The sequence below is a fragment of the Macadamia integrifolia genome, chromosome 11, assembly GCF_013358625.1.
Source record: "Macadamia integrifolia cultivar HAES 741 chromosome 11, SCU_Mint_v3, whole genome shotgun sequence".
NCBI lineage: Eukaryota > Viridiplantae > Streptophyta > Magnoliopsida > Proteales > Proteaceae > Macadamia > Macadamia integrifolia.
Genome location: NC_056567.1, coordinates 21,713,127 through 21,727,536, shown reverse-complemented (window position 1 = coordinate 21,727,536; position 14,410 = coordinate 21,713,127). Strand labels below are relative to the sequence as shown.

Here is a 14,410-nt window from a genome sequence, read left to right as displayed (position 1 = left end):
AGAGAACCATCGATCGGCAACCAGAGACGGATGGTTTTATCTGCTGATGAATTACCCAATAGTTTGCCGTCGTTGGAGAATTTGACGCTGGGGATGGAGGTTTTGAACAGAGTCTGCAACAATTAAACAAAAAGATCCATCTCATCAATCATGAAACAAAAACGGAAAAAAAAAAAAGGGAAAAGATAAATCAAACTGAAATGGATCTAGGTATAAAATAAAAGAGAGCAATACAAACAACCCCTAGAAAAAAGGAAACCGGTAACGAAAAATAAATCATTTCCAAAGCAAACTAACAAGAGAAAGTGAAAAGAAAGAAAATGAGTTGGGTAACCATTTCTCTTCTGAGTTCTTGCTTGTAACCCAATTTATTGAGACGCATCTCTCCTAAATCCATCTCAACCCTCAACGCAGTCAGTGAACATTCTCCCATGACAGATATCAAGGGTCACTAACCTCTTCACTAAAACCCTCTTCACTCTCAACTCCTCAAGCCCAGAACCCAAATTCTTTTCTCTCTCTCTCTCTCTCTCTCTCTCTCTCTCTCTCTCCAATTAAATTTCGATCTCATCGAAGAATCGAAGAAACCCATCTCTCTATCTTCATCTTTAATTATGGTAGAAGAAACCCAAACGAAAGCTGAGGAGCTAGCAGTTGTTGCTGAGACTGAGAAAATGGTGATTGAGAGAGACACACTACCAACACTGGCGACGGAGGTTCCAAAAGTGGAGGAGCCTATCAAGCCAACCATTGTCGAAGAAGAAGTTGCTGCTTCTACTGCTACTGAAACAGAAATGTAATTAGGGTAATCAAAGAGCTTTACATTAGAAATGGAAGGAAACATACCAGAAAAGAGGAGCAGATTTCAGCCATAGCAATACCAACGAACCACCAGAGTGAGTAGCTCAGAGAGAGAGACAGAGAGAGGGCGTTTATAGACTCTAGGTCCAAATACCACTGGAGTGAGTAGCTCAGAGAGATAGAGACAGAGATGGGGCGTTTCAGGTTCCACCTCTATCATTGTGAATAGGGTATAATGGTCATTTCACAACGTCACTTAACAGAAATTGACGACAAGGGTCTGAGTCTAATTTGGTGAAAAAGAATGGATGTCCCTCTAATATTGACATTCTCCAGGGGTGACGTTGTAAATTGTCCTATTTAAAATTGATCGGGAAAGCCTCACTCATAGTGTTCCGAATATGAGATGACAGACAAATAGTCTTGCTCTTTTTGAATGAAATTTTAACCCTAGCCGAACCAGGGGGAAGACCCAGAGCCACAAAGTTGAGATTCATTTGGATCACGCGCCCCATGCCAGAAACTGCAGCTTTGATTGAGGTAGAATTGAAACATTCAGTTGGGATATTCAAAACATGGACCCAGAGAGGGATAAAATCTCTAAATTGAAGAGTTCTGAGAGTCAACCTCAAAAACGCCAAGATGAAGGAGATTTTCGGCGAACCACTAAGGCATTATTGTCAAAACCTTGTTCCTTTCATTTTCAGAGGAAAACTCCGCACAAAAGAGACCCTTCTCGAAGCAAGCGATGTATTTCGCACCCATAGGCGACCAGATATCGGCCAAGAAACTGCACAACCGATCACAACGGGGTGTAGGAAGTCCAACTGAAGCACCGAAGAGCATGAAAGGGGAGGAAGTACAGTGTCTGGTGAGAGGGTCTTCCTCGGAAACCCCAGGTAAACGGATACCCCATACAGATCGGACCAGCTAAGCACAAGTGTGAGTTCGTTTTGAAGAAGAAGTTGAGTGGGAAGGGGAGAGGAGAATGGAGGTAAAAAGTGGTTCCAATGCAGGGTGGGAAGAAAGAGGTTGTTTGGGATCCATCTCAAGGAAAAAAAGTAAAGAGAGGAAAGCGACAGATTGTAAAAAGTAGAGAGAAGCGAGGGAAAGAGACAGACCTACACTAAGCCAAAGGCAAAAGACATATTCACCTGATCAAACCACTCACCGACAGAGGAAAAACAAAAAGTGAGGTCATTAGGAGGATGAACCCGAGCCACATGGAAAAGGAGCCGTCACTCTTTGGGATACAGGAAGAATGAAACGATGGGGAAGGAAGTGAGGAGAGTACGATGTGAAAAAATTAAGAGAGAGGGAGAGAGGGATTACAGAGATCGAGACAGTGTAGTCATAAAGAGGGAGAGAGGGAGTTGATCACTTCATACCACATCATTTCAAGGTAAATTTTTAAATACAAAAAAAATCTTATCTTGGTTCATGACAGGTCATATAGAAAGAGGATTTCTTAAACCAATAAAAAAAATACAATATATATATATATATATATTTCTTCTCTTAACCAACATAACCTAAAAGATTACTAGGGAAAAAGAGGCAGGAGGTTGCCAGCCTGCATGGCATATGTTACCATTTTTTTTTTTCAATCAAATCTATCTCTCCTTTCATATAAAATGAAATGAGACGAGATTATTATTTGACCATGTAACTCTTGCCCAAACATGAGGGTCAATGAGAGTATATGGAATTTCATGACTTTAACAAAAGTTGTGTACTAATTTTGCATCCTCTTGTTTTCTCAATAACATATATTTTTTAATAAATTTTGACCCCTACAAATAGGGGTACAGTCATCATTAGACACCCACTTATCTCTATCGTAAAAGCCACCCTCAGACTGTAAACTTTGTCCCATAAAAAAAAAAAAAACAAGGGTGATTTACATCAATGTCCCCAATGGTTTCTCCAAATTACATAATCCTTCTTAAAAATCAGAAAATTACATTTAAATCCAAAAAATTAACACCATTAGAGATGTTAGTTTTAAAACTCAAAAGACAAAATTACCCCTAACATTTTATATACCTATAACACCCCTCCTATCTCTTATCAACACCCATCACAAACCCAAGGAGTGACAATGATCTGCTCGGAGTCCTGAATTCTCGTTAGTTAGTGAGAGTTTTCTAGGAGGTTCTCTGTTGGTTTGAGAGAGAGTTCTTGGGAGGTGAATCACTAGTTAGAGGTGAGGTTTTCGCTGGTTTAGAAAGAGAAAGTCTGAGAAAATCACAGCAGAACATTCATGCATAAGTTTTCTATAATCTTTCTTTTTCTTTCTCTTATTTTTTTATAAGTAAATTTGTTTTCCATGACCGAACATTGACAAATCTATGGAGTTAACAAATATAAACTTGAACAAGAGGTAGATGCAGACCTTTTTTCAGGCGGTGAGCAATAAAACCTTCAAAGAGTTCAACAGATCTTGCAACAACCAAGAATGAGCAGTTCTTGATCAGCTCCGAATCAGATCCTCTAATCCAGTTAAACCAGCTTCAGTGCCTCTTGATGGTCTCCAGGTCTACCATCGTCCCAGCCAAGAAACAAAAAGAAAACCTCTCTCTCACTCTCATTCTTCCTTAGCCCTCAATGCATCTTTTAGAACTAAAAAGGACTAAACTCTCTGAAAAAGAACCCCTCTCTAAAAAAAACTTTCTCTGAAACCAAAAACCTCTCTCTGCTATCGGAGAGCACTCTTCTCTCTTGCCTTTTCTTCTCCTAAAATTTCTCCCCCCAAATCCTTCTCTTGTGTTTATTTGAAACTAATTTCGGAAAATGACTTCGACAGAGATGACTGTGCCAAGACTTCGTCGGAGAGAGATACAATCGCTTGAGAGCTCCAAAGAACCCTGCAAACAATTGAGGTAGGGATGCCCAACACAGAGGGGCAAAATGGGATTTTTAGTAAAATTCTATCACGTGACATAATGACCTTACAAAGATGCTAACGGTGTTAAATTTTTAGGTTTAAATGTAATTTTTTAATTTTTACAAAAGATTATGTAATTCCGACAAACGACAGGAGAGAGATAAAAGAGATTGATATAAAAAACCCCCAAAAACAAAAAAGAATGAATTACCTAACATAGGCTACGCGAATATCATACCAATAGAAAAAAAAATTCACTGAGCCGCACTCGCTCAAGAAATATATAAATAATAGCCCTCAGGACTCGGGACTCGGGACTCGGGACTCGGGACTCGGGACTCGGGACTCGGGACTCGGGACTCGGCATTCGGGATTCGGGATTCGGTATTCGGGATTCGGGATTCGGGCCCCTCACTCGCTCCCAGACTCCCATTTCCAATGATTCTGTCACCACTCACCATCGAATAAACGAAAATTGAGACTCCCACTTCCAATGATTCTGTCACCACTCACCATCGAATAAACGAAAATTGTTGCAAGCAGAAGCATAGGATAGATAAATCTAGAGGGAGAGAGAGAGAGTTGATAATAACCTTTCATTACCAATCTAATTTCTCCTGGAACCCTTTCGATATCATCTCTCTCTCTCTCTCTAAATCATCATCGTCCCTCTGTTGCTCCTGTCAAACTACACAACCAAAAAAAATGGCGACAACAGCAGCAGCGGCGGTAAGTGTAGCGAACGGCTTCTGTCAGGCATACCTGGAGAGCAAACCCGTGAGAGAGGCTAGGGAAGGGGTCGCAGAGCTTTGCCGGCATTTTTATACACAGGGATGGGTGTCCGGAACAGGTGGCAGCATCACCATGAAGGTTCACGATGATTCCATTCCCAAATCGCAACAACTCATCGTCATGTCTCCTTCTGGTATGCCATTTCCCCCCTTTCTCTTGCTTATGTATCTGGGTGGTTCTGTTATTTGTTTATTCCTTTTTTTTTTTATTGCATTTAGGTGTTCAGAAGGAGAGGATGATTCCTGAGGACATGTATGTGCTTTCTTCAACTGGGTCTATTCTGTCTGCTCCTTCTCGCAAGCCTTATCCCCATAAGCCTCCCAAGTGTACCGATTGTGCTCCCCTCTTCATGAAGGTATCTACAATTGCATTTTTTAATCCGTTTTGTCTGGGTTAAAACTCCTGTTGCATGCGAAATCTTCTTGTGGTTGTATTAATAATTTGGATAATAGTTGTATATGAAATTTTGTCTCATTTCGGAGGTTCCAGTTCTAATTTGTTAACCATACACTTTCCTCTCTGAAGTTTCTGCATTTTTTACTGGGATGAAATTCATTGACTGCTACTATGATGGGCTAGTGGATAATAGTTGTATATGAAATTTTATCTCATTTCAGAGGTTCTAGTTCTAATTTGTTAACCATACACTTTCCTCTCTGAAGTTTCTGCATTTTTTGCTGGGATGAAATTCATTGACTACTACTATGATAGGCTATTTTTTAATTTCTTTTGGATTTTTCCATAAATAGTCAGTCGTGAACAATCATTCTCCTCCCTTCCCAGGCGTATGAGATGCGGAATGCTGGTGCTGTCATTCACAGTCATGGAATGGAGTGTTGTCTTGTGACAATGATCCAACCCTTCTCAAAGGAGTTTCGAGTAAATTTTTTTTTCTATGACTATTATGAAGTAGATTGTTTTCCTCTTGCTCTTCAAGATATATGTTCATACTGCCATGCTTGTATATCAGCATTTTATTTTCTTCTGGTTTCTTAGAGTAGAATGCATCTTACTTTTACTACAAAAATGAATTGAAGATCTTCCCTACATGTTGGAGACCATAAGAAATTAGTATGATATCAAGTTCCTAGTAAATTCAACCTGAAGGATGGTTGCATGACCTTCATTGAATTCTTAAGGATCTTCAATGTAGAGCTCTAAGCTTGAATCACTTACCCAACTTTTATTGCAATGTGCTGGCATGCTATTCAGGTGAGGAAGTTAATGATTCCTATACATTAAACTCTCTCTTTGATTTGTATTTGCACTAATGCATTGTGAAAAGAGCATGCTTCTTTTGAAGGGAGTTTTCATCTTAACTGCAACAATTTTGCGGCAGCATAAGTGGCAGAGGACCTCGGTGCAATGGTAAGTTGCTCCATTGCGACCTAGTGGTTGCGGAATTGAGTCAGGAAACAGCCTCTCCTTGAAGAGGGGGGGTAAGGCTGTGTATATTATGACCCTCCCCAGACCCCCGCAGTGGCGGGAGCCTCGTCTGGGTATGCCCTTTTTGAAAAAGTGGCAAAGTATACATTAAATTTTGATTGCCTAAATTGTAGCAAAGGCATGTGGCATGCTCCTTCAAGTAGGCAAAATATCCACTCCTGCAGGGTGCTATAGCAATAATGTCGACTAAATTAAGCATGTATAACTTATTAGTCTTTTGTTGAGCTTGGATTGCTTGGCAAGAAATGCTCACCCTGAGTTCCAGATAGAATATTTTATGGAAATTTTACTTATAAGTCAGATTTAAAATAAGTATTCTCTGAGTTAGTAAACTCAGGTCAGGCTGCTTCAGAAGGAATTCCTATGAAACTTGGTTTAAGACCATACCTGCAAGTTTTATAATTTTAAGATTAAATTATTAAGAAAAATCCTTGTTTGAATCTTTCCCTTTCTTTTTTTCATTGGTATGTTATGTTTTTTGATTATTTGTTGTCCACATACTCAAGGAAGAACAAGAAGGATATGGCATGGAACTAAATCTCAGTCCGTACTGATCAAAATCTCCGAGTTGTCTCGGTTTCAGGCCTGACCTAGGCCGGCCTCGAAACAGAAATTTAGGACCCTGGTATACACAAAGGTAACTGACAAAGGCCAATGAAGTTATATTCTAATGTATAGTCTATTTGGCCAAGTTAACGGAACTAAAATTTCTGTTTTTGATAATGGAAACAAGATTCACCCCTTGCCTCCTATTAGCTTTGGTAGAAGAAGAATGTTGATGACCTAGTCTTCTTTAGTCTAACATATGGAATGCATTAGACGACAGAGTTTTATATTAGTTAGTTTCATGTCCAAGGCTTCTTTTGTCTCATGTTGGTCATTCAAACTGTGTTGATGAATCTTTCACATGTATTTTGTCCTTTCTCTAGACTTGCCGACTCCCACAAGGTTAGTGTCTTTTGAATAGCTATTCGGACAATACCATGTGCGTCAATTTACGATACATAGTCACATCCTTTGAAGGAAGTAGTTGAACACGATCTCCAAATTGTGAATAGATATGAACATTAGAAGTATACACTATGGTCTTTTGTGCCTTTTTTTTTAGCAATATGCTTGTGCATTGTATCCCACTTCTTCGGGCACTGATAAGAATGCCATGAATGGATTTATAATTCACTCTTCTAATGTCTTGCTATTCGTGTCGGACCTTTCTAAAACTTAGAGAGATTTTTCTTAGCTACTGCATGCCAAACTAAACTATTGCTTCCTAATTTTGGTTAAAAAAAAAAAAAAAGGTTTCTTAATGGAGCCATTGCTAAATGGTTTTTTTTTTTAGGAGTTGTCTAGGGTGAGGCTAGAGTTATTTTTAGTAACCTGTTACAACAACTAGAATAGAGGTTTGGAAGAGTGACCTATAGAAATCAACAACATCGACAACAACTAAACGGGGTCGGCTACATGGATCCATGCATAGAAGAACTATCAATAGAAATAGTAAAAAAGAAAAGAACACAGCCACACAACAACTCAGTGATATCCACCTAAATGGGGTCGGTTACATGGATTTTTGACCTCCGAATGGTTATATTCAAGGTCATACTTGAGACCGACCTAAATTATGCATGTCTTTCCTCACTACTTGTATGGTCATTTTAAGCCTACTCCTAGTTCTTTTAGTTTCTTCAATCTAAATTAGATGACTCATCCTTACTGGTGGTGCATCCTAAAGTCTCCTTTGAACATAGCCATACCACCTCAAACGACTTTCTCTGAGCTTATAATGTTTTGAGGCAACTCCCAAATCAACTCTAATATGGTCATTCCTTATTTTATCCTTCCTAGTTTTGCCGTACATCCATCTTAGCATCTTCATCTTTGCTACACTTGGCTTATTTATAGTATGCTTCTTAACTGCTCAACATTCTGCCCATACATCATAGTTGATTGTACGACTATCTTATAGAATTTTCCTTTAAGCTTTAAAGGAATACGTCGATCACATGACACTTCGGACGCACCTCTCTACTTTATCCATCACACTTTAATTCTTTGTGAAACATTATATTCTATATCACCTTCTTTATTTATGGCTGGCCCCAGATATCTAAAATATTCACTTTGCGGTCTATCCTCTCTCTCCCCCCTCAGTTTGCACCATTTCGTTATCCTTCTTAGTGTAAATAAAGTTACACACCATATATTCTGTCTTCGTTTCTACTTATTTTAGAAACTCTTGATTCCAGGGTTGATCTCCATAACTTCAACTTAGTGTTAATCCAAGCTTTCGTCTCATCCACCAATACAATATGATGAACAAAAAGTATACACCATGGAACCTCATCTTGAATGTTTGTAGTTAAATCATCCATAATAAGTGCAAACAAATATGGGCGTAAAGCTGATCCTTGATGTGACCTAATTGTAATTGGGAACTCACTCCCTTGACCTCCCACGGTTTTCACACTAGTCACCATGCCTTCATACATATCTTTAATTGTATCCACATATTTACTCGATATGCTTCTCTTCTCTAGTACATTCCAGATTAACTCTGTAGGGATTATGTATAGGTTTTTTATAGGTCAATAAAGCCTATATAGAGATCCTTCTTGCAAACTCTAAATCTTTCCATGAGCCTCTTGAGTAAGTATGTTTTATCGTGGATCTACCTGGCATAAAACCAAATTGGTTCTCTAAGATAGTAGTTTCTCTTCTCAGGTGGGCTTCAATAACCCTCTCCCATAATTTTATAGTATGACTCATTAGTTTTGTGCCTTTATAGTTATTGCGGTTTTGTATGTCACCTTTATTTTTATAGATCTGAACTACAGTGGTTCTCCTGCATTCATCTGGCATTTTGCTTGTCCTCATAATCTTGTTAAACAATTTGGTTAACCAAGATATACCACATAAGTCTAAGCTCTTCCACACTTCTATTGGGACTTCATCTGGGCCTGATGTCATGCTTATTTTCATCTTCTTTAAGGCTTCTTTAACTTCAGACACCTTAACCTTTTGCCTTATAATCACTCATTCTATTTGTTAGAAGTTTGAAGCTCCATATTTTGGAGTGATGAATCATTAGAACTGTACTTCATGGAAGAAATAAGAGAAGGCTTTGAAACAAAGCAGATGTAGCACCATGGACAGGAACTTTTTCTGCTTTTAATCTTGGGTGTTTCTACATGCCACCAGCCACAATATAGACTGCCACCACTTTTTCATGAGGTGGACATGGTGGGATCACCACATACCCACCTCAATGGTTGAGTTTCAGCTGCAAACATGCTGGGGAAGTGCCTAAATAATTGAGTTCAAATGGCCACTAACTTTGGATGCACATATCCCGCTTGATTTACTTAGTTAAAAGCTTTCCTTCATTGATTGAAATTGGATGTATCTCCTTATAATTTCTCAAATACTGCCACTAGTATTAATTCTGTTGTTTCTGTAAGAATAGTTACTTTATTATGCTAATGCGACCGATTTATATTGACCATTTAATTCCTTCTACCTGGGTTGCTAGCATCATTGGAATCTTGTAGCATCTGCATGATGTAATTAGGTTACAAAATGTGTTAACTATTTTGTTCAAGATACTGCTTATTTTGCTTCATAATGGTTCTCTTATTTTGTTTGATCTTTTCCTTCTTATATGGTTATTGAAAGTTCAAGGGTTGCATGTCCTCTCCCTTGTTCACCTTTCTTCTTCTTCTTCTTTTCTTTTCATTTTTCTTTTCTTTTCTTTTTCTTTTCTTTTCTTCTTCTTCTTCTTCTTCTTTTTTTTTTTTTTGTCTGAAGATGTATCTTCATCTTTTTGGTTACTATGGATTTTGTGTTGATTGTTAGATTACTCATATGGAGATGATTAAAGGCATTGACGGGCATGGTTATCATGATGAGCTTGTGGTCCCAATAATAGAGAACACTGCCCATGAGGGAGAGCTCACGGAATCTCTTAGTGAAGCGGTATTTTTTTCTTAAATGTTTAATTGTTATTAGTTTTCTTAGCTACTATTTCATGTTGACCTTTGTCCTACACATGATTTTCTTTTTTTCATGATAACAGTGAATGATTGTTTGGATTAGACTTTAATAACACATGGGGCTTCTTCTTGCTTGAGCACTCCTTGGACAGAATTAATTGCTTCCCCTCACATTTACTTACTCTTGATTGGCTGTTTGCATTTGAAGATGATAGTATATATGTTCCTTTATTGACTTTGTTTAGTCAAGATTCTGTGAGTTGTATTGTGTCAGAGTAGCAACTCCAATATGGAATTATTGGCAGGTATCAGACTATATTGTCTATTGTCACACACACGCACACATAGAGATTTACCTTTTCCTTTTCTCCCTTAAGAGATAATCTTCCACCAAGGAGATTTTTACAGAACAAGCATCTGTTTCTGAAAACCAACTTGTGGCGTCATTGTCCTCATGACCAAGGTCTACATGCTTAATGTATCAACCAACTAGTTTCTGTTCCTACACTAAAGCAGAAATGTATCTTGCAAAAAATTGCTCCATCTCCTGTGGCTGAGCCTCTGTTGGGAATTTAAATATTAAATTGTGCCATTGTCAATTTGGACCATAGTTGTCACGGCGCCAAGGTGAACCAAGGCGTTGGAGGGCTGTCTAAGCGCTTAGGCGAGAAGGCGCCCGCCTTACGGCGAATACGGCGCCAAAAAAGACGTTACTATTTTTTTAATATATCTATAATATCTAGTATAACTGTATAACAATGATATACTTAATTTTAAATTGCTTGTAAAAAATTAAGCCTTTAAGTTATATCAAAATACAAGAAGCACGACTTTAAGCAACATCAAGGGAAAAAAGTACACACTTTAAGCAACATCAAGAGCCAAGAATCAACATTCAACATGAAATTCATATCAATGCAAATTGCAAAGTGATATATTTTCTAACATGAGAAAACACAACAAAAAATAAAAAAATTATTCATAAAAAAAAAGCTATAAATAAAACAAAAGGCATAACAACATATAATTCCTAATGAAATATTATAAATAATATAATATTTAACTATTTAAGTATGTAGTTAGATATACTTACCTCTATGATGCCCAAAACGAGATCCACAAAGTCCATCATAGACCATAAGTCCATGAACCATGATATTTTAATGTTTAACCCCCTGTCAATCAATACATATAAGTTAGTGATACTAAAACACTAAGTAACAAGAGAAACCTTGTTCCTTAATATATGAGTTATGACTCATGATAGGTGATAGGCTATGGGTTCCAATCCTACCTGGGGAGAATTAAAAACACCTAATGGAAATTGAGAAACATAAAAATAAACCAAAATGCTAAACTTTAGTAAGCTTTAAAGTATAAATTTTAAAACAACAAAATAAACCATCAAGCTAAACTTTGTTCTTGTTTAACCATAATCAAGCTAACAAATCAACATCTACTTCTTCTCCCTCCTGTTGTTGTTGACTCATAGAATCAGTTGGCCCATCACCAAAGTCTTCTTCAATATCTTCATCATCACGCACCACATCGTGGACCTCTTCTTCAACTTCATCATCTGACGATTCCTCAATAGTGGCCCTTCCCCTACCACGACGTGTGTAGCAAATATTGGTTGCACTTGTTGATCCTTGAGCCCTCCTAGGTAAATTACGACCCCCCACCGATGTAGATGCACCAACTGCTCTATCAACATCTCCCCATGTGAGGTCGTCTCCAGGATGGACTAAATCTCCATCTTCTTGATCCCCTGTTATCCATTCACTACTCCAATTCATTTCATCAAGAATTAATGGATCACAATTGCTGCCTTTTTCCCTTCTTTCTTGGAACCTTGAATGAAGCCGACGATTATATTGGATATAGACTAGATCATTCAAGCGCTGATGTTCTAGTCTATTCCTCTTCTTGGTGTGAATCTGAATCCATAAATACTCTTTATTTAAGTCAAGAAATAGATGTAAAAAATATAATTACAAACTAATAAACAAGATCATGCGTACAAAATCAAATGTGCTCCAATTGCGCTCACAACCGGAAGCGGAGCAACAAAGGCCTAATATGCGTATTACATATTGTTGAAGCGTAGGGGCCGAAAATCCATGTGTTTGCCACCAAGAGACTATATATAAGGAAAAAATTAGATACACATATTGTTAAATACTTATTAAAATTAAAAAAAAAAATACTTAGTACTTACTAGGATCCAATGCTCCTTCACCGGCTATCCGTTGTTTAAAAGCCAAACTCCTTGAAAAGCTACCTTCACATTTTCTGTACATTTGAGACTCACGTATGATCTTGTCTTGCACAGTTAAGTTGGGCACCATTCTTTCAATAACTGACATGAATGCATCTTGTATTTTACATGATTCTTCAAAAGGGAGTCTCTCATCATTGATGTAGTCAAAATATTTGCTAGCATTTAGGTAAAAGCCAGCATCATATAAAGGTCGATCCATTTGGACCTCCCAACGATCATCAATAATTGCTAACACCTTCTTCCATGACCGTTCTTTGTTGGCAAAATTTACTTTTATCTTTTTTTTTGCTATTTCCATTGCCAAAAAAACTTCAGGCAATGCAAGCCTCTCATCACCATCTACTAACCTCAAGACAACTAAAATTGGTTGGGATGCTCTTAAGCAATCTAGTACACTATTCCAGAATGTTTGTGCAAGTATTGTCTCAAGTACTTTCTTACCTGCCTCTGTCTTGGACAACTTAAAACTATTCCAATCATCAGATACAAATAATTGTTTCAAGGCATCCTTGTTCTTGTACAAACTTTGTAGTGTCAAGAATGAGGTAGCAAATCTTGTAACTCCAGACCTCACCAGATCTATTCCATTTGTCTTTTTTCTCAAAGCATCAACAAGTTTGTAATGTCTGTAGATAAAACTTGTCATTGTTTTTGCCCTCTCTATTGTTGTTTTATAAGCTTTCAACTTGCCAATGTCCTCTAACATGAGGTCCAAACAATGAGCTGCACAAGGAGTCCAATAAAGCTTACTCCGTTTTTCCATCAACATTCTACCAGCTGCAACATAATTAACTGCATTGTCTATAACTACTTGTACCACATTATCCTCCCCAATTTCTTCAATTTTACTATCAAGCAGCTGAAATAACATGTCTGCATATTGAGACTCACTTGATACATCTACAGAGCCCATAAAATAAGTCCCCAATGGACAATTGACAAGGAAATTAATCAAGTGTCTACCTCTCTTGTCAGTCCACCCATCAGACATAAGAGTGCACTCGTGCCTTTTCCAATAATCTTCATATTTCTTCTTGATACAGTCAATCTGAGCTTTTTCATCCTGTAGCAAGGGCACTCTCAACTCATGGTAAGAAGGGGGCTTATATCCTGACCCAAACTGTGCAATGGCTTCAACCATCTCCTCAAAGCTCCTTAACTTGACAGTATTGAATGGGATGCCAGCTTCATAAAACCATTTTGCAACATATGCATTAGTTTTCTTTCTGTCTGCATTTGATCTTAAGCTGCTTTGTATTGTTGTCTGGGTAGAACCTTTAGACCTCCTCTCACCAACTATTTCTTCAGGAGTCCGTCTAAGATAATAATCTATCGAACCCTTTACTGCCACTTGTGTAATAACATTAGCTTTATTCCTTTTGGAAGATGTCCCAGAACTTGGTACAAGGTTCTTTATTGAGGAGTCTATAGTTGGGGGCCTTGGTACACCAGACTGGAGTTGCCCTCCACTTTCTATCTCTTTAGGCAAATCCTCTCCCTCCTGATGACCAACAGAATAATCCTCATCAAATACATCAGGCTTCCTCTTCTGATTTCGCATGATAGCTTCATGCATCTCTCTAGCGATTGCTACAGTTGTCTTTGGGCACTTTGATATATCTCCATATCCACCAATTAAATGTTGCTTAAGCCTTTTGATTCCTCCTTTAGCATCTTTTCCACAAAGTGTACATTGCACTAAGTTCTTATCATTAAGATTTGGCCAATATCCATACTTCCACCCGGGGTCTTTTGATTTAGCCTTCCTAGTTGGATCTTTGCTTGGATCATATGTTGATGCGCCAGTGCTAGCAGATGGCCCGCCACTACCACTAGTAGCCATATCTATTTGAATAAACTACAGCACTACACAAACATAAGGAACAACAACAAGAGAAACTAAGTAGCAAAAAAATAAGAAAAAGCATAGCACTCTACAATGCACTTTACAATCTAAAAAATAATAACTAATGCACTAATGCACTAATGCACTAATGCACTAATGCACAACACTAATGCACTAATGCACTAATGCACAACAATAATAATCATGCAATCATAAATTTATAATACAGAATTACAGATTACAGTCTATGTATACTTGCAGGGGAAAAAAAAAGGAAGCACTAGCAGAGTAGCAGAGAAGAAGAAGAAGAAGCATAGAAAGAACCGGCAGCCTCCATAAGAAGCATTTGAGAACATCAGAGAGGAAAA

General features: G+C 37.9%; 1 protein-coding gene across 4 annotated transcripts in view; it reads left to right on the top strand.

The window, feature by feature from the left end:
• Positions 1-4,149: 4,149 nt before the first annotated feature.
• Positions 4,150-14,410, top strand: part of LOC122094345 (probable bifunctional methylthioribulose-1-phosphate dehydratase/enolase-phosphatase E1 1) — a 20,284-nt gene continuing 10,023 nt past the window's right edge. For 2 of the 4 annotated variants that reach the window (XM_042665112.1, XM_042665111.1), the window contains exons 1-4: positions 4,152-4,613; positions 4,699-4,835; positions 5,264-5,359; positions 9,779-9,898. In XM_042665112.1, the coding sequence (XP_042521046.1) occupies positions 4,394-4,613; positions 4,699-4,835; positions 5,264-5,359; positions 9,779-9,898 (573 nt within the window). In that variant the 5' untranslated portion in view covers positions 4,152-4,393. Of the gene's footprint in view, positions 4,614-4,698; positions 4,836-5,263; positions 5,360-9,778; positions 9,899-14,410 lie in introns of all 4 variants that reach the window. The other 2 variants (XM_042665114.1, XM_042665113.1) reach the window with 2 other exon arrangements.